General features: G+C 41.6%; 1 protein-coding gene across 2 annotated transcripts in view; it reads right to left on the bottom strand.

The window, feature by feature from the left end:
• The window catches only part of LOC101171048 (transmembrane and coiled-coil domain protein 3), a 54071-nt gene that overhangs the window by 15739 nt on the left and 10501 nt on the right, over positions 1–27831 (bottom strand). Inside the window, exon 1 of one of the 2 annotated variants that reach the window (XM_023952239.2) lies at positions 16031–16301. The exons of the other annotated variant lie outside the window; for it this stretch is intronic. Within the exon in view, the coding sequence (XP_023808007.1) occupies positions 16031–16033 (3 nt within the window). The 5' untranslated portion in view covers positions 16034–16301. Of the gene's footprint in view, positions 1–16030; positions 16302–27831 lie in introns of those variants that run through there. 2 annotated transcript variants of the gene reach the window in all.

The following is a 27831-nucleotide window of genomic DNA, read 5'->3' as shown; positions in this document are numbered from 1 at the left end:
TGCCTCTGAGGTTTGGACTGAACTTTATTTCCAATCATCCCTTTGTTTACATGCTTTTTCACTAGCTTACAACGCCTTACACCCCCAAGCTAACATTAGCGGTGAAACAAAAATTCCGTACAGTTTAGATCCAGATTCCAGCTCAGACGAGGAAAACAAAGACATTCATGGATCTATTTTTGTCTGCAAGACGATGATCAGAATGAAGTGTAGCAAGAAGCTTGTAGGCCGCTGATAGTTGATTTTCCCAAAAAACAAGCTTTTTCAAACAGGATTTTTTTGTCTGCTCTTGATTCCTATTGATTTGAATAAAAAAATACTCCAAAAGCCAATTTTTAAACTTCATTTTCTTTATATATGTTCTTCATCAAGAGAAAAATGCCAAAAACCGTGTAAAAAAACACCAAAAGACCCAATTTTCATTGGAGTGGGTGTTTAAGGTGGAAAGATGAGTTAGAAGGCAGAGCATCCTCTCTAGAGGGACAGACGGTGACTCTGTAGTCTGAGAGAGACGTCTCCTGCGGGGAAGAGCTGACAAACAGCCATGAATCCCACGAGGCTCCAGAGGTTCACCAAGAAGCTCCCAGAGAAAGAGGCAAAAGTGAGAAAACAAACTCCAACTGTGAGGCACAATCACAGAGGTTCCTCACTTATCGCTGGGGTGAAGTTCTATAAATAACTTGCAATAGGTGAAATCCGCAAAGTAAGATTCTAGAAAAAACTCCTGACTTTCCACGTTGTCCACTTTTCTCAGACAGACATGAATATTTTCACACTTTTCCCTCTTGTTTAAACCTTCATGGAGAAATAAGTCCAGTTTTATAGAATCGACAAAGATCTGATAGCGATAAAAGATTGATGTAAATTTGGAAACCTGAATGTATTCTGTACTGGAAAGGAGGAGATTGATTGACATTGGTCTTTAGCTAATCAGGATGCAGAACACAATACACTGCAAAATTGCACTAAAAATAATATGTGAAACAAGAAGCAAGACTGCGAAAGGTGAACCAAAATATAGTGTGACTACATTTTTATTCATTTATCAGAAAGAGCAAAGATTTTTACCTAGGTCATTAATACTAATTTACCACTTTCATTACAATAACTCTAAGGGAATATTTTGTGAAAGTCCATGTAAAAGAGCCGTTGGTGGACCTCAGCAGCACCAAAGAGCTCCAGATGATCTTGCTTTGAGTCAAACCTTCACCTTTGCTTTATCGTTCAGACACTGAATCCACACAGACGCACGCCCACACTTGTAATGAGGCCAGGCTTAGGGTGGGGTTCAGACTAAGTAAATAGGGTTTTATTAACTTTACACAAACACACTGAAATGTCACTTCAAACATCCAAACGCTACAGATTGGTGTGGAAAAAAAAACACATTTTCATTTCTTTAAAAAAAAAAAAATCTCAATCCTTCCTCTGTATGTGTGCGCTTTTTTCTAACTGCTTAAAATAGCTTTACAAGTATAATGAGCATTTTTATGGCATGCAAGTGTTAAAAGTCAGAACAGAAAAAGGTCATTCATGTTAGAACAGGTAAAGAGGTTTGATTCCCTTTCATTTCAAATTGAACCTATTCCAGTTCATGCTCCAGGCAGTAAGTATGTACCGATAAGTTAGGGACTTTTATTTTGCAGGTTCTGAGTGATTTTTTTTCTTTTTATTTAATTTGTTGTGTTGGCATTGTCTCTCTTTGGTGTTACGGTGCTCTTATGGCTTTCCTGGCTTTGCTTATTTTCTGTTGTACAATAAATTTACAATATCATTTATCTTCTGTTCATTAGCTTTTTTTCCTTCACTCATTTTTGTCGCCTGCCTGACAGAGCCTGGTAGGGATTCATTAACGCGCTTTCAAAAACACCAGAGGGTTTCAATGTAGCTGTCAAGTCCCACTCTGATTATCTGTTGACGTGTTTTTTAAGCTTTCCCTGTGTTTTTTTTAACCACTGTGGCCTTTGATAGATGATGATGAGCGCTAGAGCCGTGGCAGAAATGTAAATATATCTGCTATGCCACATTGCATGAGGTGGTTTGTGTTTATTCACATTATTCTGTTTGAATGAAACAGTGCAATTGTAAAATTGTAGTTGTTTTTTTTTATTTCTAGATTTTTGATAAAGTTTTGCACACGTATGATGAACGTAACCCTCCAATAAATGTAGCCTGAGGGGCTCATATCGTTGACAAAATTTAAGACAAAATCGGAACCACTTCCTGAATCAGTTACGTGGTACAGCCGGGCAGTGAAGCTTCAGACGTCCTCACTTTCAACTCTTTCTCAAAATGAAGTTTAACCCCTACATGTCACACACCTAGGTTTATGACACTTGTTCTCTGCATTTGAGCCTTCCCCCTGGGGGAGCGGGGAGCTGCAGACATAGCCGCGCTCAGGAACCATTTGGTGATTTAACCCGCCAACCCAACCCCTATATGCTGAGTGTCTAACAGGGAGGCTTTAGGTCCCGTTTTTAGGTCTTTGGCCATGACTTGGCCTGTATTTGAGCTCACGACCTTCCAGTCTCGGAGCGGACACTCTACCACAAGGCCACTGAGCAAGCCTCAAAACTCCTCCTCTGCTACTCAGCATTGAAGCCTCAATATGGAGCGTCACATCACTACGTAACAGGCACTAATACAGGCAGCAGGTTGGTTTCTCTTCTATAAAAATAACTTTTTATGAAAAGTGTAAATAATCAAGAAGAATTTGCAGCATTTCAGAGAATAAACCTGGAGTTTAACTGTGTTTCCATAACGGCTTCTGTTCCACACCCACCTCCAGCCCACAGCTGATCCAAACAGCGGCGCTGCTGCGATCGATAAAGTCAGCTAACATGCTGGGTGGGTTTCATTCCTGCTGTGCATTAAACGGCGTCAGTGCCGCAGTGTCATCGTCCTGAAAAAGCCCCCTGAGCCTGATTAACAAACCACAGATGGAGATGGGGGGGGGTCAGAGGCTGACTGAGACATCCTGCTCTCCTCACTCTTCTCCCTTAACACTCACAGCAAATTTAAGCTGCCATTACTTCAAATCTTCTCAGGGGAAAGATGACTGTTTTGTATTCTGGGGAGGAAAAGACAGTTGTTTGTGTGATGATCAGACCTAATAAATATGCATTCTCTGAAAGGGTAAACAGAAGAAAGCTCACTCTGGCCTTTATCAGACCAGCATGGGTGTTTCTCCAAACGGGATTATGAATTTAATGATGTAAAACATGAAAAGTTCAAAAGCAAACAACTTAAATCTGAGCAGCAAAGGAATTCTATGACATGCACGTATTATTCAGAGAGGACTGGAACTCCTCAGAGTGCCTTTTGACTGTTCTTTTTACACAGCGGAGATCGTCTAATTACTGCAAAGAAGAAACATTGCGGGGGGGAAAAATATTTTTATTTATTTTACAAGTATAAGGAAAGGTAAATGTCTAATAAGTTTGGCAGGTGTATCTACGATTTAAGAAATAAATTAATTACGCATAAAAATGTGCATTTTATGAAAATGTCACCGTTCGGATCACATTTTGCACAAACGTCTGGAGGGTAAATGACGTATACTTTACTGTCAGTCCATTCATGCATTCAAACGCTGATGGCTGCTCCACTGCCAAACACTGGCACCAACCTCTAACCAACACTGGGGGGGGGGTTTCAGTGTCTTGCCTAAGGACACTTTGACACATGGGTGTGTAGGATAACAGACCTCGGGTCAGAGGTCAACCGCTCTACCTCTTGATCTCTAACGTGGTCTTGAGGATTTTTTGTGCAAAATTTTGCTTTTATGTTTTGTCTTTTTTGCAACGCATTGGGTTCTGCGTCCTGATTGGCCGTATCTCCCCCGTGCCGTGTCTTCTGCAATCAGTTTACCACATTTGCTTACATTTTCAATTGTGAGCAGATCTTTTCATTCTATAGGAAGGCTCGAACTTTGATGGCTTCAACAAGATAGAAAAATGTTAAAAAGGTTCATGTCAGTCTGAGAAAAGTGGATAAACTGTGTAGTGAGGAGTTATTAGCCTTAAAACATCTAGAATTGTTCAATTTAAAGGACGACAACTTCTGGTTTTTACAACCTAACTCCCCTGATACACGAGGGGCCGCTGTAAACCCTTAATGAACATTACGCTTCACTCTTCAGAAGGTGGTTTTGAGCCCTGAATGTTTTAGACAAACAATTAAAAACCCTTTAAAGTGTGTTTTTACCCCTTGCGAGGCTGAAAACAGCAGCAGTCAGAGATCGCGTGTTTTATGAAGTGTTTAATCATAATGGCCTGTCAGGAGGAAAACCAGAGGATCGATGGATCACACAGCCACAGAGAAACGGGTCTGCGGACAGATAGGGAGTTACAAATCAATGACTGTTGGCACACCATTTACTACCACTGGACCTCTGCATGAACTGATGGCTTTGGAACCGAACAGCAAAACATTCGGAGCAAAACCCAATCTGAACATGCCACCAACTCTCTATATGACCTGCTTTCACGGGACTTTATTTAGATTTAAAAATAAAAATTGTGATCCTAATCTCAGATTTTAATCTCTACTTCTGGGAGGAAAGATTATCCACCATCTTTTGTTTCTGTTCAGGCAGATGTGAGAGGCTGTAAAACCTCAGAAAAAGGAAATTTAAAGGTCATGAAAGAGGAAGTGATGACGACCTGGAGTAGCAGGGAGGAAGAGAGAAGACCCAACCAACTGGGACAATTGAGGATCGGTGTTTGGACTCCACGGCCGGAGCAACAGGACAGGATTAGAGCTTTAAACTGAGCTGAGGTCAGAGTTGATGTTGTGGCCTTTAAATGATCGCTTGTCCTGCAGGATTCGGTTACACAGCGGTGACCGAATCCATGAGGGAAAACCCAGATTTACTCAACAAAACAAACAGCACTTTGTACTTACAACAAAGCCAAAAGGCAAACTGGAATTTTTAAGATTCAGGTTGAAAACCAACAGTGAATTCCTCGCATTACTCAGATTTGGGGCATTCATCATTTTTTCATAGCTCTATGGATTTTATGCTGGGAAATAAATAATGCAAAATGGAAGAAACTGTGTTTATTTTAAACCCTCAAGTGGAACTGAAACAAATCATACATTTTAAATCTGGAGATCGAAGATGCTGAGAAAAAAAAAATCTACAACTGGTTGTCTAGCAAATGTTTGTCTCTGTCTACAGAACCAATCTCATGTCTGAAACCAATTAGAAACCTTGACCTTTGAGTCCTTAAATCACCCTGCAGGCAAGAAGCAGCTGACGCCAACCTATCAAAAGGTCACGCTAAGATACTTTTTGGTTTTCAAAAAGCAATATGTAGACAGAGCTTTAAGATTGAATAAAAGGAATTATGAATATCATTAGTACAGAAGGTTAAACTGGTATAAAGTTGATTTGAGTTGTTTAACCCTTTGACGCCAGAGCTGTCGCCGGTGGCTCTTTGACTGTTTAAGTGATCCGTATGAAATCAACTGATTCTGTAACGGAGAAAAAGCAGCTTTTCGCCCAATGTGAAGAGTTGCCTATGGGTTCATGTCAGAATCAGCGGCTTTACGTTGATCGCATGAACAGTTGAAGAGTTATGATGACTAAAAGCTAAAGCTCTGAACAGACGAAAAAAGGACACAAATTGAAGCTCTGTGGTAAAAAATTATATTTAAAAATATGACAGAATTTGCAGTATTTCTAACTTGTTGAGATCAGAATGATCATGTGAGAGAAATCAGTTTTTGGGTAAAATGAAGGAATCTTTTCCACATCTTTTTTTCTGGAGACATGTTCCTCCATCTCGCTCAAAATAAACGTTTTCTCAACTGACGACCCTAACAGTTACAGTTTTTCCCGTTTAAGCTTAAGCTTTAATAAAAGTTTTTTTTTTTTTTTACAATTCTTAACACTTTTAGGTTTGGGGTTTGGGTAAAGTTGAAGTCAGGCACCATCTTCTCTGAAGTCATTTTTTCAGGGTCATTTTAAAAAGGTGCTACCTCAAAATACTATGAAATTACAGAGTAAATGTAAAAAAAATAAAACCCACATATTTCCTAAAATCAATAATCTGGAATCAGATTATAAAAATGTCTGATAGTTTTAAGTACGAGCAACATGATTTACAATATAAAGCTATCCTGAACATGAACAGAACTGGATCGGTTCAGTCTAAATCAGCCTCCAACGTGACCCAAATGATAATTCTGACCGTTTTAACTGGAGCATCTAACATTAGAGCGGTGAGGCAGCATTTTCATTTCAGCCGATCACAGTCTGTCGGCTCACTAATGAATGTTTCACGCTGTGTCTCCGTTCAGACCAAACACTCAGGATGAGAGAAGCTTCCAGACCGATTCAGAAGGGGGCGGAAGAACAACTGTCTCAACACGGATTCCCATGATGAAGCTTCTAATGCAACTTATGTTAAAAAAAACCCTTTTATAGGATTTGTTGGGAGTTTAATTACAAATCGGTCACAAAGTTTTGAACCAGAGATCTGCGGTTAAACCCAATCAGCAGGTGATCTTTCATAAAGATGAATCTGTTTTTCTTCTGTAATATCTCTGGACTTCTGAGAAGTAAAAATAATAGCTACATCATCACAGCTTTAGTTTTTCAGTCAACATCAAACACTGTTTTTTGTCTTGGGGAGTTTGAAAAAATATCAAAAGTGTAACTTGTCACCAAAGCAAATCAAAACAAGCCAACTAACTGAGCTTATCAGTTACCGTTTTGGCATTAAAATATGTCATTGAACGACAATTTGACTATTTTAGGACTCAACTCTCCTGACATAACGTGACTTAATCTTAGAGCATAAACATTTCTCATGGTCTGTCAACAAAAGATCAAATTAAAAATTAGATTCTCATAAAGAAATAAAAAAAAAAAAACACAAAAGGGAGAAAATGAGAGCAGAACATGGTCGCACTGAATCCAGAAAAAAGGGGAGCAGAAGAGCAGAACTTTATGTGTTCAGGAGAACATTTTACTACAAAGGTTAGTCGTCGTTTTGAAAACTAAAGGCCTGTTCACACCGGGACGAATTTCGCGCGATATTCGCCGACGTTTAACGCCTCGTGACTAAACAAAGGGCACCAATGTGAGTGTGCACACCGACGCGAAAAACGCCACGCGTCAAAGCGTCACTTTTTAAAAAACGCCTCGGGTTCGTTTTTTTTGGTTTGACGCGCCGCGTCAAAAACTATACGACCAATGAGAATGGCGCTTTTGCTCACGTGTCTGGAGCTTCTGAAGTTACAGTAAAACACAACTTGGGGGCGCTCAAACACAAAACTGCCTTTCTGAGCACACATACCAGCGAAGAAGATAGACGCCATGTAGCGTCTACACTGCCGCGAAGAAATAATGACGGACATTCTAAAATATCCCCGAAAACGCTAACGATACATTTTCAGCTCTTGTACCAGTCGATAAAACTCCCCATGTTCTTCTCTTCTCGTAACTATGGGATGTACCCAAAATCGGCGTCTTTTCCGGCGTCTTTCATCATTCTACAGAACAATAATTTCTTCATCGCTGGAACTGGAGCTACTGGTGCTGGAAATATTCATGTTTTCTTTGTTTGATTCTGACAATCGCGTAAATACTTGCTCTCTTCTTCTGAGTGAAAAGCGACTTTAAGAAGCGTGAAGTTGCGCAGCGCCACCTTGTGTACAGGGGTATTTCTGTTCTACATTAAGCGCCATCTAATGTCAAGGAATTAAATTACATGTTCGCTCGGCTCATCGTCAGCGAAAATCGAATGGGTGTGAACACAAAAAACGCGGCGAAAAACGCTGGCAAATAACGTGCGCCGATTTTCGTCCCGGTATGTACGGCCCTTAATACTAGGGGACACACTACACAGTCCAGTTTGTATTTAAGAAAAAACCAAAGCTTTGGTCACAGACACCTGTACGGCTGCAGGCTTTCGGGTTGTCTGGGTTTCAAGGAGGGTCATAGAGAAGAGTGGCCGCCTCTTAAGGGAGGAGCAGGTGTGTCTTTTGCTGTCCCCTTGAAGCTTGTACGACCACCTTAAGGGACATAATGAAGTGCGTGCGGTAAGTGTACCAATGAAGTATATGTAAGGATAATGAAAGCTGAATGAGCGTCTAATGAATGAGTGACGCTGTCTTAAGGTACCCCTACGCCACACTCCTTCGTAGGTACGTAGTGACTCTTTGGGCTCACTAACTTGATATTTGTGCGTGCCACGTTCAAGTTTGCTGATTTTTTGCCTGCAGACAGCCCGTTTCCACCCATAAGGGCGGTTGGGACTACGGCTTACTGAGAAGAACTTTACGTCTACTAAGGCAGACTACAGATGGACGACTCACAGCTGAACACACATTTAAAGTTTACACAACAAACACACCAGTGAATTCAAAGCTAAAATTACAATGATCTGAACAACCATTCATACCATGAAGCCTCACTCAGACTGCGTGGATGCATCTCAACCCCCCCACGACCCCCAAAAGCGTTGTGTAACTCACTAGCAGGTGTGTGGGACAAATGAAGCACCATAAATACCTTTTTTATATCCAGGAGAAGCAGAGCCAACTTCAAGTACGTTCTTCTAGCTCTGTCTTTCACATGTGAGGTCACCACTGTTATCAAACCACCTTTCAGTCTCACTACAAAGAAACATTCAATCCAGTCGACCGTTTAATAAAAGAAGCGACAGGAAGATAGTTTTAGGACTCGTTTCACATTTCCTCATCCTTCCTGATTTATTTTTTCTATTAGTATCAGGATTAACAGGCCTGACTCCCCAAAAAAATTCCACCTACAGCAAAAGAAACAGGAAAAAAATAAAAATGATGAAAAACACAAAAGAATCAAGAAAATTCAGACAAAAAATTATCCGCTTTTAAGGTCCATTCTAGACTAACTGTTACAACTACAGATACTAAAATATTCCTTTTAAATCCCTCTAAATGCGCCACCTGACAGCGTGTCTCTTTTTTTAGATTGAATAAATAGGATTTTTCTTAAAAGCATTCAGCAAAGTGAACATGAAAAAGAAACTAACAAATCTTTTAAATTGTATATAGAAATAAAAATCTCAGAGCTTTTTCATTGACTGACTTTAAAAAATAAATATTATATTATATTTAGTAAAAATCAAAAACATACAGCCGTGACGCTAGGATTTAGGAGCGAGTGGAGCATCTGTACTAAGATACAATCTTTACTGTGGCAAACAGCTGTGACTGTAAATTCAGAGAAATCAAACCCATCTAAATACCACAGTAAAAATGTGGAAAATCTACGTGACAAAAAGACGTCATTCTTTGTAAACTGAACTTTTACTTTTATTCTGTTCTTACGGTAAATATGCATAAAAAAACACAGACGGGTCATTTAAAATTGTCCCTTCTTGTTCTGCTCAAGAGCCGTCTTAAAAGTTTTCTCTTATTAGTTTTTGCTGGAGGCCTCCACAATAAATTCTAAAGTCACAACAGAGTTGAACATAGATTGTGACGTTGGGTTAAGTCAAACTGAGTAAACTGGCGTCGCCGGTCTTTCAGCTTGGATATTCCATCAGCAGTTAAAGAAAACAACAAACAAGTTAAATACAAACAGATTTAACTCCCTTCCTTTGAATGTAACCCGTGTTAAAGACTTTTTCAAACCCTGAAGGAACCATCATCTTCTCCATCTGAGGGCCTCTGAGCTGTTTTTTTTTTCATTGCATCTGTGTACAAAGATGATGTACAAACAAAACTCCATCACTTTGAACAAAAATTAACATATTTAACTTGTAAGCAAGAATAGTTATAGTTTAAACCAAAAAAAAAAAAAAAATGGGATCAGTGCTGGTCATAAAAGTCAACGCGAACAGAAACGTGTGAATTAATCTGCACATTTTTCACAGAGCCCAAAATATGCCAGAGGTAATGATTAAACAGGAGACGTGCCGCTTTGGCAATTGGAACATAAAATAATAAAAAGGTTGAATCAGATTCAGACAGCGAGATCTATAAATGTCCTCACAGAGAGCAAAAGCAGGCGGTGAATCAGCTTTATACCATATGACTAAGGCCTTGTGTGTTGTGTGTGTGTGTGTTAACCCGACACTGGATTTCTTCGGTTGGTGCAGCGTTTGTGTGTTTGTTAATCCCCACTATGTTACTCAAACACATGGCATCGCTGCTGGTGTGCGTCTATTCACTGTCAGCTTAGTCCACTCAATCTGTAATCCAGAAAAATAAAATAAAAAAAAAGATGAGCTGAGCGAAGGAAGGTGGAGGTCTACATCTGTGTGCCTACATGTGAACTGCCTACATAAACTGACAGACCCACTACAGATCACATTCATCTAATAGGTTTGGGCATCATTTACTCCGGGGCTACGGCAGATCCAGAGAGGCCGATTCCACTGGTTGCCGTGACGACAGACGCGATTGAGTAGAGCCGGCCCGGCTGTAATCACCAGTGAAGCGAGTTGAAGGCGAAAAGCATCCGTCAGCTTCCATTCAGCATTCGTCTCTCCTCCCACATTCTTCTGTGTGAATGACCAAACAATGGTCGGAGTTCAGCTCATCGCGGCGGCGGTGGCGGCGGCGTGAGGACGGAGAGTGTCTGTGTGAGCGTTTCCACCATGAAACCAACCCTGCTGCAAAACAGGCCCGCTGTGAGGAAATCAAACCCGCGGCTTTATATTAAAAGTCCTAACAGCGATTTTTAGAAAGATTGTAAATAAAGACGTGTTTGTAAAAAAAAAACGCACACTGTTTTTTACTTATTATTATCTAAAACTGTAAGAAAAAGCTGAAATTTAAATCCAATTAGTTGTAATAAGTAGGGCTGTAGTGAGTTTCCAAATACCCAGAATTACAATCTGTTTCCAAAAAATCCACAGCCAATATTGCCAATTTGTGAACTGTAAAAATATTGTTAAGTATAACCACAGGCAATGTAATTATCACTCTAAAATAGCAGAATAATTTTGAGTTTTAAGTCTATCTGACGCTCTAGTCTTTAAACAAAGTTTTGGTGAAGATTCTCATTTTCAAAGAAAACTATCAAGTATTTTTCTCAGATGAATAAAATCAGACTGAACTTCAGTTTACTGAAATAAGATATGAAAACACTAATTTGTTTTAAATAAAGTCTACAGTTTGAATTCAAAAAATAAAAAAGAAGAATATTCCAAACATATTGCGATCGATTATGTCATGTCGTATGAATGTTTGCTAGCACGGCGTCTGTAAGATGTTCATTTAAAGTGTCAGAGTTTGTTGGTATTTCCACTAAACGTTAAAAAAGTCCGTTTATAAAATATGTAAGTTGAAAACACAGTTGTCGGTTTAGATGTAAGCCTTAGTCACGTGCAGGGATTGACCTGTTTAGGTGTTCTCTACGACCTACCGCCCGCAGCATGACCCTAGTAAAAAATGTACAGGAACATTTTCACCAAACGGGCTCATCTACGATGTCGATATTTTGTCTAGGCCTCACAGACAGACCCTATGCCCCCCCTAAAGGGCAGACGTCACTAAGGCTTAGGTAACAATCCACAGCCTAATGAGTAACTGTGGAGAAGACATGCTCAAAAGGATCCAACGGTTTGTTTTTCTTTGGAGTTTCATAATCCGCAGCTTAGAGATCTCACAAAAGATTGAGAGTGATGCACTTTTCAATCCAAACTAAGCAAACATAAAAAGCAAACTCCATCTGATAAAGTAAAGGTGTGTGCTTTTATAGTAACTTCCAAATTCATCTCTCCATGAGAGTGGAAGTAAAAAAAAAAAAGCTCAGACCCTAAAAACGGAGTCCATCCACTCAGGAATACACTGGAAGAGGAGACTGAAGGCTCCTTAATGAATGACTTATGCACCCCTGCATGCATGCATGCGTGTACTGCTTACGCACACACAAACATGGACACGCTGACGACCTTTAAGAACTAGTATTGATAGCAGAATTCATCAAATCAACTCTTCCTCTACCTAACTGAACAAATGAATGAAAGCTGGTGATATCAGATCCTCGCTGGAGGAAAGCAGTGGAGGGGAGTACCGTAATTTCCGGACTACAAGCCGCTACTTTTTTCCTGCGCTTACAGCCTTGCGGCTTATTCAGTGACGCGGCTAATTTGTGGATTTATTTGAACGGCCGCCTTGAACGTACTTTTGATCTCGGAGCTGGGGTTGAAAGTGTTATCCAACTCCAAGTAACAAGGCATTTGTTTTTCAACACACCTCTAAGCAGCCAAACAGCACTGACCTCACTTCAGGTCTTAGACACTTCACTCATGGTTCAACAAAAAGAAACACGCATGCCCAGCCGCATCCCAGAATCCTTTGGTGCCATTAGACTCAACGTGCACGTGATCGCCGCTACAATATAATGAAGCTTGTAAGTTAAAAGCAGCGTGAAAAAATCCACCATCACCAACGGGTTTGGAAAAGCCGGTCAGCTGCGTGACGGATAGAACAGTGCATGCTCAGGAGTGAATTTACCTCAGAGTCGTACTGACACTAGCCCATCTATTAGCAGCTCCGTAATATACGAGATGATGTTCTCCTGCTGCTCGTTCACATAGAGCTGCGGGACAGATGGCAGTCTGAAGGCTCCCATACGTAACAACGCATCCTCTCTCGCCCCTCATCCACAAAACGTACAGTATTAAGTCCGATTGCTCTGCACAGACACGATTCGCTACGTCCACCAGCAGCCGCGCGCAGCGACCGGGCGCCGCACAGAGGCGCGCCTATCGCGCTGAGGCGCGTGATTTTCAGTTGCCGCTGCTTTATTTTACTGGTGTGTTTTTTTAACCAGCCCTGTTAGTACCATAATGCTGCCGCGACACAAGCGGAAAGAGAGCTGCTCTTCCGTTCGCCCCTCCCACCACCGCTGCTCCTTGCTCATTCTATAAACACTGACAACAGTGTGGTGACCCGGGTAATAGCCCCGCCTTAAGCCCCATAAGGTGGGGAATCGCGGATGTAAATTTCCTCATCATAACTGAGGGATGTAATGTTGATTATATGGTAACTGTTTGTAATTTTATGTATGATACCTCAATTGTCAATAAGTAAAAAATAAATAAACACACACACAAAAAAAACCATAACTGAGGAACTTGTGAACAGGAATGAGGTGCATGCTGTTTGTTAGATGTGGGTATCTTCAAATGCATGAGCTGACGCTAGGCGGACTCCTCCCACAGTGGGGTGAAAAGCGGTATTAAGTCTGGGAGTCTGCACATGCTGTGACAGGCTGGCCGCATTGCTGATTACATGCGGCTAGTACACTGATGCGGCTTATGTATGTATGAAGGTAGCTCAACACGTGAAAATGAGTGGGTGCGGCTTGTAATCGGGTGCGCTCTTTAACCCGGAATTTACGGTATGTGGGAGAAACTGGTCACAACACATGATGGATGTGGATCCTGCAGGAGACCACCAATCAGGGATGCTGAAGAAAAGACGTGTTCCTACCGTGATGGATTCTGTTTAACATGATGAGCTTGTGGTTTTTTGTCATGATGGTGGTCATTTAGAAAATAAGTGAATCATAAATGTACATTTCTGAGATGATGTGAATCAGGAGCAGACAAAAACATCGTATCTGTGACGTTTAAAAAAGTTCCCTGCTCTGCTCCATCACAGTACATCCTCTTGCACACGACTAGATCCATGAACGTCTTTGTTTTCCTCGTCTGGCATGTGGCTCACAACTGTACGGCTGGATAGCTGTGGTTTTGCTCGCCATTTCGTTGCACCGGCAGTGTTAGATTGGGGTTGGGAGTGGCTATAAGATAGCAGGAGGGCATGTAAACAGCGAGTTCTCTCAGCAATGGGGAAGGGAGGGGGCGGGCTTACTCCGGTCCCGCCCACAACTCGGAGGTGAATTACTACTGAACTCCTACCGCTCTGCAGAAACTATGTCTAAGTTTTTGGTGAAAAACTGCATAATGAGATTTTAAAGACCACTGGGAACACTTTGAAAGTAGAACTTAAAATGATGGAAGTGATTCTTTGAGAGGCCTCAAAAGTGAGGTTGGCTGTTGTGAAGCTGTAATAGTCTCTGGTTCTTCTTTATCTGACTGAAGTGTGCTATTGAGGAAAGCCAGAGCCTCCTGCAATGTTCTGCTGAGGCACTTTTGAGCAAGGTTTCATCGTACAGAAGCAAACTGTTTCCAGTTTAAGAAAGTAAAGCTGGGAAGACGCCGAGTCGGCCAAAAGCACCCGAGTGTTGTCAAGCGATGCTTAACGGAGGAGGACGGGATAGCCTGCCTCCAGACAGCGAACTGCTCACAAGAACATGTCACTCCCCTGAAAAAACGCAGCTGAGGCTTTTCCCGTGCTCCTGAGCGTGCACGAGCACACGGTTGTGCACGTGGGTGTGGTAAGTGCAGCTCTCATCTCTCAAAGGACTCTGGCTGTTTGAGCAATTTTATTCAAATGAAGGCAAATTGAAAGGAAAAGGGGAAAAAAAAAACGGTCATCCTAAATTACAGAGCAGCACAAAAGCTGCCGCAGTTTGTCTGCATTAGGACCCCACTCAGCACAGCGCCTCGCTTCAGTCAACTCACTGCACACAAAATCACGAGCCGGGTCGCATGAGATTCTGGTTTTCTGTCAGGGAACATCATGCCCCCCCCCCCGCCGTCTCTGAGGGGAATAACACACTGACACGAGCATAACAGGAGTCGGATTCAAGCAACACGCGAGAGGAAGGCGCTAAAGAGCCTGGATGGCTTCCAACAAGGAGCTCTGCGTCATGGGAACTTGAACCCATCCGCCAGTTATCTTTCCGTGACCACAATCCCTCAAAGATTATAGAACATTTTAAAAACTGAACGGGAGGATAAACATGCTTCGTGGTGCTTGCCTGTGTGCCCCGTTAAGCTCAGTTTTCGATGGAGAATTGTGTCACAAAGCGTCATTCACACTTCCCTCCGTAACACACGTTCATGTGACCACTTTCAATGGGAAGTCTATTGTCTCCCTCATTCAGAACTCTCTCGATCGCGGGTCGCTACACAGGTTTCTATGACTGTTTTCAGGCCCTACATACAAAAAAACACGTATGAAACCTTGAACGCGTGTTGAAAAGTTAAACCAGGTTGATGTATGGACAGCGTCCAATTCAATGCACGAACATGCCAGCCGTTGGAAAATTGATCATGGAGGAGAAATTAATAGTTGCGGTTTGTCCTTCGCCGCAATTATGACACCAAGTTTTTTCATTTATCGGAATAGAGCTGAGAAGAAAAAGCCTGGAGCGAGATTGTACTCCAACTGTCAGTACATCCGCTAGTATCAGTTAGCGACAGGCCGGTGTGAACGCAACATGCTAAACACTACTTCAAGGAACGTGCTTTTAGCGCGTCACATGCAAACGTAGCATAATAGTTTCTGGAGAGGGGTTCATTAAAAATTCGCCTCTAAATTGTGGGCAGGAATGTTGGGCGCAGAGCAACCCCGTCCCCTTTCCCCTTCCCTTTGCAGAGTGGAGCAGGAAGTTTGTGACCACCCAGTGTATTTCCTACGTCACAGATAAGCTCATTTGCAAATGCACTTCTTCGTCGGCCCATCATTCACAATATATAGAATAAAGAAATATGCAGAAATGCCATTTTAAGTTTTATTTTCCTAATAAATGTAATAGATTTAATCATGTTTATTAAAAAAAATGGTGAAACTGTTTGCAGGGATGTATCCTGATGAAATAAAGTCATGAGAACATAAAGAAAACATGTTGGACCGCAGACTCAGACAGGAACCCGCGTGAGTCCCTGACCTCACCCCGGAACGTGCCTCCACTCGCCGCGCGGCGGCTGCCATCAACAATCCCCCGTTTGAAAAATGGGAGAGACCATTCCAAAAACCAAAGACCAAAACAAAGAGGGGCGCGCGCGCGCGCGCTTTACATTATTAGCTAAACTTTTCATTTACTGGATCGAACCATCGACGTGGCAATTAAATAAATGCCCCCACGCCAGAGAATGGAGTTAATTTCAAAGCCAAAGAAAAGAAAAAGTTGAAAGATGTTTGCTAACAGCAGAAAACGCCTATTTACCATTTTCCAGTCGCTGACTGCCGCCGCAGCCGTGTCCGTACTTCGGTTAAACTTTTCACCCGAGCGGCAACACCATCTCCGGACATACTCAGGACTCAGGCAGGACCTCCACTCGGATGGTGGTCTGAATTAAAAGTGACCACTGACATCCTCGGAATAACAGATGCCACGTCGGCTTCCACTTGCTGGAAGCCGACTAACAGCGGCGGCGATGCGCTCCTTCTCCTCCCCAGCTCGCTGTGTTATCCTCCGGGGGCTCGTGGAGCCGCGCGCGCTTAGGCCCCGCCCACCGCTGCGGAATGCGGAGAGGGGCAGCTGCACGTATCGAGCGTACCCGTTTCAATGAATCCATCAGTGGAGAAAGGTAGCAGCAGGTAAAGCAACCAAAAAACAAGACAAGAGGAGGATTTAGGCGAGAATAATAATTCCTTCAGTTGAAGCGAGGAAAATTCTACAAATTTACATGTACAAACAAAATAAAAAAAGACAGTAAAATAAAGACAAATCTCAATGATGGGAGAAAAAAACGTCAAACACAATTGAAAACTCATGTTTTCAGGTTATAGAATGATCTTCAACCACAAAATAGAAAAGCTAAAGCAATAAACATATTAAAATGAATTAAAAAAAAGTAAAATATGAACAAATTATTTTAAATTACTTTGTCTGTATTTTATATTTATATTTTGTGATTCAAATAAGGAATCCACATTTGTTGGTTTTTGCGATCTGCTCATTTTTGGGTTTTTTTTTTGTCATGGTGCCTCTGTCAGCTTTCCTCCCCCTCCCCTCTCTGTTTGGCTCCTGATGATTCCCAGCTGTGTCCAGACCTACTTAAGGAGATCCAGAACCAGCATTCAACACCAGTTCGTTGCCCCTGACGGTGCATAACCTGGTCTCTCGTCTAGTTTAGTCCAAGTGATCATGTTCACGTTAAACTTTTGTATTGCCTCGCCTTCAGGACATTCTGACCACGAGTGGACACCTGAGTCACCGGATTACCTGAGCCACAGAACCTCTCGGAACACCAAGAACCTCAAGTCTCGCCTCAAGCCATAACTACCTCAAGCCACTTCCAGCAACTTCACCCGCTGCTCTCCAGCCTCCGGCCACATCAAGATCTCAAGCAACTACGAATATCATTAAAACTTGACTTACCAACGTACTCACCTTGTGTTTTCCTTCCGGGTTCCAGCGCCTGAGTCTGCCTTGCCTAGATGCCATGACAGTTTTGATATGAGAGATGGAAAAAAGTAAAGAAATGGCTTTATAAGTAAAAGAAGACAATAATACGTTTTCTTCTTTGTGTTCCCCTTTCATTGTCATTAGAAATATGGACAGATAGCTCGCCCTGCAACAGATGGGCCACCTGTTAATGATGTGCCCTGTCTTAACCTAACAATAGCTGGTTTGGCTTCAGCAACCCCATGACGAATGGATGGATGGATGGAAAGACATTTTTAGCTCCACGCAAAACTATTACAAGACAGACGGTGGTAAAGTTCCTTGGGCCCCAAACAAAAAATGTAACAAGGGCTCCCATCAAACTACGGTAATTCTAGCTTCAAAATATCTTTACATAGTATAATTTTTAATGGCTTTTTAGTGTTCATAAGTATGTAAATTTATATATGTACATAATTATATATGTTAATATCAGGATTTGATTAAAAGGCTTTTATTTGATGTCAAGTAAATGTGAGCATAATATGAAGAATTATAATAACAGGATAATTTTATTACATGACCTTTAGCATTTTTAAAAGTCACTTTCTCCAGCAAACTATTTTACACAGTGAATTATTTGAAGCAACTTTAGTTCAGGTCAGTGAGCTGGACAAATTATAATATTAGGCTTGATTTACTGATGATCATACATCAATATATTCAACCATCCATCCATCTTCTTATTAGATTCACAAATCAGAGAAGACTTTAAAATGATGGCGGCCATTCTACATTGAGACAAGATTTCCTCAACATAGAAACTGTTGTTCACCGTTTGGCATTTTCAGAGGTGGGACCTAGGGACTTTATTATGAATTAAAAACAAACAGATTAGGGTAGAATTTAAATTTTAGAATTCACTTTGAAAGTCTTACAGTCAAAAGCCAACGTAGAATAAAAAGCAACCGTATCCCCTGACACCACATTTTTTTGACATGCAGAACTATGTTCACATCATGTGTGACAAACACAAACCCACTGCAGTTCTATTCCCTGAGCCAAACCTTTGACTAACTGTACAGCCAATAACACAGAAAAACAGCCTATGAGAAGCTGTTATCCACACCATCAGCGGGACATTCTTTATACCCCTATGACAAGACTCTCAGACAGCAGAGTTAATAAACTAAATTAGATTATATTACACACAATATATGTCTCTCGACATCAAGAAGAACTAATCGTGGCTCCTGTTGTGATGGCAGGATTTGTCTCAGATGAAAAACTGGATTAAATTAGTAAACACAGACCTTAGATCAGTCTGGAAACGAAAATCTTTCAGGAGTCATCTGGTATTAAATACATTTAACATGTAAACACATTCCAACGCAAAGATCTGCCTCTTTAAATAAATGTAACTTTATAATTACTTAGAAGACAAAGCTGTTATCGTTCGTGTACAGATTGATGGAGCGCGTCACAACAGTTTGGGGTTTGAGCCGTAAATGATTTAGGAGCTGTGTGGCTCTCTGCTGGCTCTCCTGATGAAGGCACCATTTAGTGCGGGTCATGACCCGTCATTTGATCGGTTTCTGCTGACTGTTTATGCTCCAAAACACCCATTAAGAATTCATGACGTCAAATCAACGCTTCTAGAATCCCCTCTGGCTCCATGTTAAGCCTGCTGCCCTCACGCGTGGATACGGGGTGTCAGGCGACAAATGGGGGCGGCCCGCATCAAATATGAAGGTCGTAAACCACTCAGTGAGCTCGTAGAATAAAAATGTTCATGCACATTTTTCAAGCAATCCAAGGAATCTGGAAAACGTCACTGTTCAGTAGCAGGAATGTCTCCCTGAGTCACACTGGTTGAAGTTTGGGATAAAGATGACCTGGATCCGTTTTAGGTCAGAGAATCGGATTGAATTGAATTACTGAAGATGAATCGATATCGACTATGAATAGTATCAATAACTATAAACTATAACATGAATCAAATCGTTAGTAAAATGAAGTGTTCCACCTTTAGAAACAAGACAATCAGAGTGTAGTTTGTGTCGACCTCCTACTGACACTCATGAATCACATTAATGGGCGGTCAGTAAGTGGCCAGTACTTGAACCTTATTAATGACTAGAGTGTGTTGTAAGGCCACCGTACGACAGCATCACTCAAGGGAACCGCAAGGTACACCTGCACCCCATCTGACATGCAGCCTTTCCTCTCTTTGACCCCCGCCATAGACCCGGACAACACAGAAACCTGCCGTCATCCGGCTCAGGCTAAGGCTTCAAATGATCATCTGTTGTGTCCGGCTCATCACTCATCTTCTAATCAGTGTCTTTACTTTTTTTTCCTCCCCACAAAACTGAAGTCTAACTAATGGGAGCAGCGGCTGAGTCAGCCGTCTGTTAATAATGCTGACAAGTGTGTGTTTAGACAGGTTATGTGCTCCCAGGCCCGGTGAGTCAGCCTGCAGGCTGGAGAACAGCACCTGGCGCCGAATCCGACTCCAGGAGCAGAGCCGCGATACTGAAATCCGGATCTGATCCCAGGAATAATTACTAATAATTACATAATTACTGGTTAAAAAAAAAGAAAAGATAACAGCAAAAAAGACCATCGCAGCATTTAATAAATCTCTTGTACATTCCAAATTGATTTGGTGGAGAAAAGTCATTGAATGTGAGCTCTCAGAATCCAACTTTCCCCCATGAGTATCATTAAGAGCAGGGCTGTAATGATGCTGCAGCGCAGTATGACACTCTTGAAGCTGTAAAATGGAGAGCAGCAGCAGAAGAGCACATTAACAAGCACAGCTCTGCCTTCCTCCTCAGCTCCCAGTATTGCATTTAGGAAAAATCCATCTCATAATTCACATTTAATGGTAACATTAGACACGTTTTATGTACAAATATTATCGTTTGCAGCTATTAAATAATGAAAAATTCTTGCGTCCAGGTTTAAAATGACACCATTGTTCCCTTGTTCCCCCTGCAGCATTGTTTGTTTTGTTTGTGGATTTCCTGCTCCACTTCCCGTCTTTCTGACCCCTGTAACCCGGAGGCTTCTGGAACATGGATACTGCTCTCCAGTATTTACTCTGGGCGGTCTTGGGAAAGTTGGGACTCAGGATGTTCTGTTATGTGAGGAAAACTGCATGTGCCTTTAGATTATAGTGCGGCGTGAGCATCCTTGTGCGAGCCCGCCCTTTTCCTCGTTTTTTCCAGCTGAAGAGCTCAGCTGACAGCATGAGGAATGCTGTCGTCAAGACTCAGACCCTCCTAAAGGTCAAAGTCGTAAATGTACAGGTGATATATTAACCATCGTGAGATGAAAATCTTTGGGGGCACAATTTCTTAACTCTGATCATGAAATACCAAAGCATCTGTCTTCAAACCGCCAAGGAATTCTTCACGACTGTCTGGGCGCTATCTTATTAAATGTCAACAGATGTTTTCAGAAACTAATGAACAAGATGCAGGTAACAAACAGAGACTGTAGGCTTTAATGAAAGATTTGTTTGAGGCTCAAGGCGACATGCTTTGAAGATACAGACTCCTGGATAAAGCCTCCAAAGAGCAAGAGATTTGAAAAAGTGTCAGTTTTTGCAATACATAAAAAAATGTTTTTTATAAACCTTAAGATTTAGTAGAAAATCCACCATCTTTTTTCTTCTACTTTTTTCTGTCCAAAAAAGAAATGTATGCAAATATAGTAAAAAACATAAAGTTTGGCCTCAAATACAAAAGGGGTTTATACAAATATGCTCCTCGTGTGTCTGAAGATTCTTTGTAGCAGTGAAATCTGTCCAACACAAGAGGCCTTCCGCTCTCATCTATTTGTCTTTACAGGAATGGCATCAGGCAGACGTCTTCACCACATTTCCTTCACTGTAAGGTGTACTTAAAAGCCGTCATTTTTTTCCAAAAACATCAGTGCAGCTCAAAATCCAGAGTGCTTTATATATGGATTTACAAACATGTTTGGGTGTTATCATGAATGCGCTAACATGTATCAGTGTTGGACTGCGTTTTTTTTTTTGCACGTTACTAACAATTTCAATTTATTTCAATTTAACTAACTAATTTTACTAACAAAGTTGGGAGTTAGCGGTCTCTGTCTATTTCTTACATATTTAAAAAGGTTAGGAGTTACACGTATTGTGGACTAATGCAGCTACTGTTTGCGTGTCACAAACAAGCTTTAAATTTGCTGTGAAGTTGATAAAGTCTGACTGACGTACAAACTTGTCTCTGACTATATGTCTTGCTTATGCGCCTTATAGTTTAGTGTACCTTATATATGGTATAACCTTGTAAATAGACCATTTGTTGACGATCTGGTGTGCCCCAAAGTGATGAAAATACTATACTTTTCAAAGGGACTCTTAACAAGTATCGATTTAACAGTCAGGTATTGTTTTAATGTTCTAATGATGGAGGAAAGAAAACTAAGGTCACAACTGCATTTCTGCTTATTTCTTTATTTAAATTGTTGAGAATCAGGAGCAGAAGAAAAAACGTTGTTTGAAAAAGATTGTATTTGTGACATAGAAAATATGTCATACGTTACAGTACACTTACCACAGGAACAACAATGGTACGTTCCATTTACATGCCGCGCCTTAAGACTCAAGGGAACTTCCAAACACACCTGCTGCTCCTCTCTATGACCCTCCACGGGTCTGAACAAGTCTAAAACCTGCAATGGATGCTTCTTCCTAAGGCTTTAGCGAGTCTTCTCATCCCAAGCATTTTATGGCGTTGTTGACCTTGTGTTGATTTTGCATCTAACAAATACACAAACTCAACTTTTGTACTTGATGTTTGCAACAGAAATGGTGAAAAAGGAGCAGATTCCCAAGAAAGAACAATGACTGTAAACAGACCTAAAATGTTCAAATCCTTCCACAAAAAAAAGAAGAAACAACCTGATGAGAGGAACAAGTATGTCAGTGTAGAAGACCATCACTCTTGTGGTAAAGTGGTTTCATTTTCTCACCTGTAACACCTCCACTTTAAAATAAAGACAGGACTGAACAGAGTACGCCTCAAGCTGGCGTGTAATGACAGATTCTCAAGGGTAATCACGCACTTACACTACAGCGTAGGAAAAAAAATCTCATTTCTTACAAGTTTCAAAGGAGAAAGACTTTCTTGTAATCTTTTAGAGTGCTCTTCAGCAAAGCACTACGGAGGGCTTCAGTCTGCCAGTTTCTTCATTCACTTTCAGTACATCCGAACGTCATCTCAGGACTTCAGATGATTTGTTTTGGAAAATTAAATCTTTTTCAGGTCAGAACACGCATAAAAAATGAATCAAATGAATCCTCGTAGAGTTAATTAGTGTCAATCTCAAACAAAGATGACGGATGGTGTCTGACTCCTCTGCACTGTCCCGTAGCTGTCAATGCTCAGTTCAGTTGCTGCTCCTCTCTGCTGGTGACTTTCTAAATCTCAGGTAGGAGCTATTATGTCTCCAATAGGATGGTGAGAGTGAGCGCCCTGATATCACGCCGGTCCTGCCGCAGTCTGGTTATGACAGCATCTCTGAATCAGACAGTAAAGGGAAAGTCTGCAGGGCAGTCTGTGTTCAGACTCGACTGTGAGAAGACGCAACTCCTCTGCTCCTCAAAAACCAGCACTAACAGTGACTCGCACTTTTGATGGACTTCAGACCCCATAATGTTATGAGATTAAACCCAGAGAAGATGAAATCCAATCTAACCTGAGCTAACTCATTCCTTTCTGTTGCAGAGTGAATGAAGAAATTTGTCTTTGAAAGGAAACTAGCGGACTGAATTTTGTTGAAATCTTAAATAAAATGCAGATACGGCTCATCTGATGTAGTCGCAGAGACGCTACGATAGGCTCATAATCACTCATGTTGTTACTGTAAACCTGTTGCTGGGTGGATGAACTCCTTCTGTTAAGGCTTTAGCCACAACTAGCCCCACGGGTGGGTGAAAAGTGGTCAAACTTGTACAGGTAGCCCCCATGAAATATCAAGGACGTAGACCACTCTGCGAAAATGTTCATGCACCTTTTTCTCTACAATCGTGCTGCCAGCGTCAAGTCGTAGTGAACACCTAAGCAACCCCCCTGAAACCTTCACCCTTCTTAAGTGCGGGCTCCTTGTGTGCAGCCTGAATGTTACGTTCAAGCGACCTCTTTCAATCAAAAGTCTATGTAAACATGCGTAATTTGCACATTTCTGGCTTCCCCGTTCAAAACATTCATGTTAACGCGTAGAAAAGCACATTTTTAAGGTCGTTTTTAGGGCTCTATGTACAAAACGAACGTCCATTGAACATCCATTAAAAGTTAAACCAGCTCAAACTTTGACCAATCAGGGAGTCGGATTTGAAAGTGACGTGTGGGTGGCGTCCCTTTAGTTCACGGAACTGTTTAAAACTGATCATGGAGGAGAATTTAATAATTGCACCCAGCCAGAATTCTAATTCCAAGTCTATCGTGTATCGGAATAGAGCTGTGAAAAACAAAAATCCTGGAGAAAGGGTTTGCACTGCTTTGGCATTTCGTACCAAGCCTTCCAACTCTAGGTGGCGGACATAGTGACTAGTAGAAAGAGAAAGAAGAAGCCCCCCCTACTTGTCCAGTGTGAACACCATAGGCTAAATGCCAAACGCACATTCTTAAATGTGTGTCAAACACCAAGAATGTCTGTAGTTTGAGGCATAAAAATAAATCTCCAAGTGAGGCAGAAAAGTGGAAACTACAGACCGACATTTTTGTGCAGAGTAACTGAAGCTGAGAAGTTATGGTGTTGGATTATAGAAATACTTCAGAAGCCCCATCAAAGGAACGACCCATCCCTCTGCCCCTCTTCCTCATCCTCGAGGTCTGGACTGTCTTCAAAATGAACTTTTATTAAAGCTGCCAAGCTTCTGCTAAGCACATTAAAGGTTAGAGCCAGAAATGTCATCATTTTATAGCTAAATCTCTCCTTTCCAGAAATGGAATCGATTTTCTTTTTTTAAATGATTTTTCACATGAGATTGAATAAACACTGCAGCTTTGCTTCACTCCAGAATTTCCTTTTTATACTATAGCATATCAAAGTCTATTTCTCTGCCTATGCTGGATGGTCACTGCTTTAACCCAGAGAGGCTGCAGGACAGAGCAGAGATAAACCAAGAGGGAGGTGACTGATACAAAACCACAACTTCTCAGTCTGGACGTCGAAGTGTGTCGCCAAGAAGAAATAATCAGACTGACGCTGTATTATCGAACACTTCAGGGCCAGCTGTCATGTCAGTGAAGTGCAGACTTTAGAGTCTGAAGCAGCCATTTGGGAAAAGATCACTCAAAACCTCGGCAGGCTGCAGAACTCAGAGGAACATTGCAGTAAAAAAGCAACATATAGGTGATTATAGAATTCTACAGAAAACGATGCTGGTGTTTTTAACTACAGTAGTAACATCAGACTTTTTAGAAACAATTGCCCTGAGGGTATAAGCGCTGTCTGCGGGTAAAAAAGCTGTTCAGGGAACGCCCGCACAAAATATCAAGATTGTAGACCGCTCGGTAGGAGGGCCATGTTTTCAGTTTTTCACTGTCAGGTCATCTGTTTTGTCAGCTTTGTTCTAAGTTCCCTAAGTTCTGGCATGTGTGAGTTTATTTATCAAATGTTTAAAGACACACTACACGTGTGTTTTAAACCTGTTCTGAGGATGGAGGACAGAAATGAAGAAAATTAAGCTCAGAATTACAATTCTGAGTATTATTTTATTCAAATGGTTGTGAATCCAGAGCAGACAAAAAAATGCTTTTTGAGAAAGATTTGTGATCATATTAGATCCACGAACGTCTTTGTTTTCCTCGTCTGAGTTGGAATCTGGATCAAACTGGACAGCTCCGATACTGCTCACCATTTTTGTTGCCCCGCTAATGTTAGGTTGGGGGTGTGAAGGGCTGTAAGCTAGTGGGAGAGCATGAAAACAGAACGGGTAGGGGAAGGGGGGTGGGGTTGCTCCATCAGAGGCAAATTTCCGATGAACTCCTGCCGCTCTGCAGAAACTATGTCCTAGAAAACGAAACAGTTTTTTAGATTTGAGCTAAAATCAGTTAAATCATAATTAAAGGGACACTTGGAACGTATTGAAAATAGATAAAAAGAGGGTTTTTAAAACAGAGCTCAGTTCACGTTGATGTGTTGTGGAAAAGAGGAACCATGTGAAAACGGCCCGGTTTGTTCAAATGGAGAACTCCTTGGCAGCAGTTGACCAAAGTCTGTCCAAAGGTTGATCGGCAAAACTTCACTTTAAACGGATCTCCTCTCAGTCAGTTTCTTTGGAAAGGTCCTGTCCTTCCAGAAGGTCCTGTGGAGCCACATGGCTCCATAAGCTGCTCATAGCTGAAGGGCAGTTCTCTCCTCAGTTCCCTAAATGGCGTAGCAGGATCTGGTCAAGGTTATCGTTTTCCAGATGTTGTTGCCAAAGGGTAACCTTTGTACCAGATGGGGTGTTGTGCTTTAGTTCCAGACGGTTTGGGCATCTGAAGACTCATCAAAGGGCAAAACCAATTTCCCCTTCTCTGCATTTTTTAAAAACAGCACAAACTGAACCCCTTGTTTTTAGCACATTTATACAACATTCGTTGTAAATTTAAATCAAATGTTAGTGAAGATCTAGCTTCATTATGCTTGTGATGTAAAAGGTGTCCTACAGCCATGTGGATCAATATGGTCAATACAAGAATCGGACCTCCATCTCCAAATTAAACACGAAAGCAACAGGACTGGGGCTGCAGTGGGGAGTGGGTCAAGAGTGGACCAATCACCTGAAAGCATCACACAAGCACATCAGCTGCAGGAAAGAAAAGCCCTTCTGGTTCTTTACTGAAAACCATTAGTCGCCTTAACTTTTTAAATGGCGTATACTTATATAGCGCTTTCTACCTTCTTATGAAGGCCCAAAGTGCTTTACAGTCACAGTCCCATTCACCCAAGCACACACACATTCACACACTGATGGCGGCTCCGCTGCCGAACACTGGCGCCAACCTCCCACCAGAGGCAAGGTGGGGTTCGGTGTCTTGCCCAAGGACACTTCGACACATGCACTTCGACACATGCACTTCGACACATGGGCGTGCAAGGCGGGAATCGAACCTGTAATCTTACGATCATGGGTCGACCGCCCTACCGCTGCACCACGGCCGCCCTTAGTTCGCAACTGGAAGGTCTGCCTGCAGTCAAACTGTAGATTCATTCCAAACAAAACCCAGACACTTAAAGCAGCAGCTCTGGTGTGGACCAAACAGCTCAGTGTGAAAACACCAATGTTCTGGTCATGTTACCATTTGCGGTTGCCTGGGTAACAGCAGGAGACACATCCTGGTATGTGCAACCAGGTAGTTCAAAAATCAGTTTGTGCAAACCGGCTGATAACGTTTCACTATATTTGTCTCTCTATTAATAAAATGACGGTATTTTTTTTTCTGAACCAACAATGCACCTTTCTGGAGCTCCTTCAAATTAAAAGCCTTTGTTTGACCAACTGAAATGAATGAAAATAAGAAGAGACAGGAAAACCTACAAACTTTAGGCTTTTAATAAGTAATAAATGTAGTGGAAATGGACATTTTCCTGTCAAACTACAGTCAATAGTTAAAAGTCCTGTTATTGTATCAGATGACAGAGTGCAGGGACCTTTTTGTAGTTTAATCCCCCCACTCCTTAAAGCTCCACTTCAATCATCTTTTGATCTATTTTCAAAGCATTCCCAGTGGTGTTTTTTCATTATAATTATGCTGTTTTTAGCCAAAGTAGGAAAAAAAACTGTCGTTTTCTACTTCCTGTTTGGAATGTGAGGGGGTAGGGGGTCACTTCATTCAGGTCTCATATACAGTCAATGAGCTACACAGATAGATTTGGGACAAACTGAACTGTAAAGGTAGAAAGACCCGAGTGGAAAAGTGGTTCAATGCAGACGCTCTTCCTCCATAACAGAGAACGTGTTCCTAATCATCAAGCTTATTCAATTATTCCATACAACAAACCTTCTCTAACCCTTAACTCCACGGCACAGGAGCTTAAACTGCCCCCCCACATGCTCCTTAACTCTTTCAGTAACAGGATCCCTGCTGGCTCTGTGGTTCCACTCAGAATAAATCATGGGCTCATCTGAATGAGCATTCTGGGGATGGAGAAGCGTTGTCAGGTTAAAAGAAGCCACAGCAGTAAATTCAGGCCGACTGGAGCTTTACAACCAAAACGTGCAGCTATCTGGGGGCTGCAGCTTTATTGTCTACAGTTAGAGATGTTAAGGACAAGAATCCAACACGGGATGAATTAGCAACGTAGAAACCAGATGCTCTTCAGAATGTTTGGAATTCAGCAGAGTATAAATCTAAATCTTTAGAACGGAGGAGGAGGACACTCTGCATTCTGCAACAAACACTTGTTGAACTTCTGGGTCAAATCTGAAAGGAAATCCAAGGAATAGGAAGCAAAATAAACCAATCCAGCCTCACGACCTTTCGGGGAGAAGGTCAAAGTCAGAAAGATACAAAGGAGGAGGGTTTTAAAAAAAGTTTTTCAGGAGGAAACCAGCAGAACTGAAACTTAACCATTAAAAAACTGAACCGACTGGAAGCTCTTTTTTATAT

This window comes from Oryzias latipes, chromosome 23 (assembly GCF_053564925.1).
Source record: "Oryzias latipes strain Hd-rR chromosome 23, Olatipes_Hd-rR_3.1".
Lineage (NCBI taxonomy): Eukaryota > Metazoa > Chordata > Actinopteri > Beloniformes > Adrianichthyidae > Oryzias > Oryzias latipes.
This window is presented reverse-complemented; position numbering and strand designations above follow the sequence as displayed.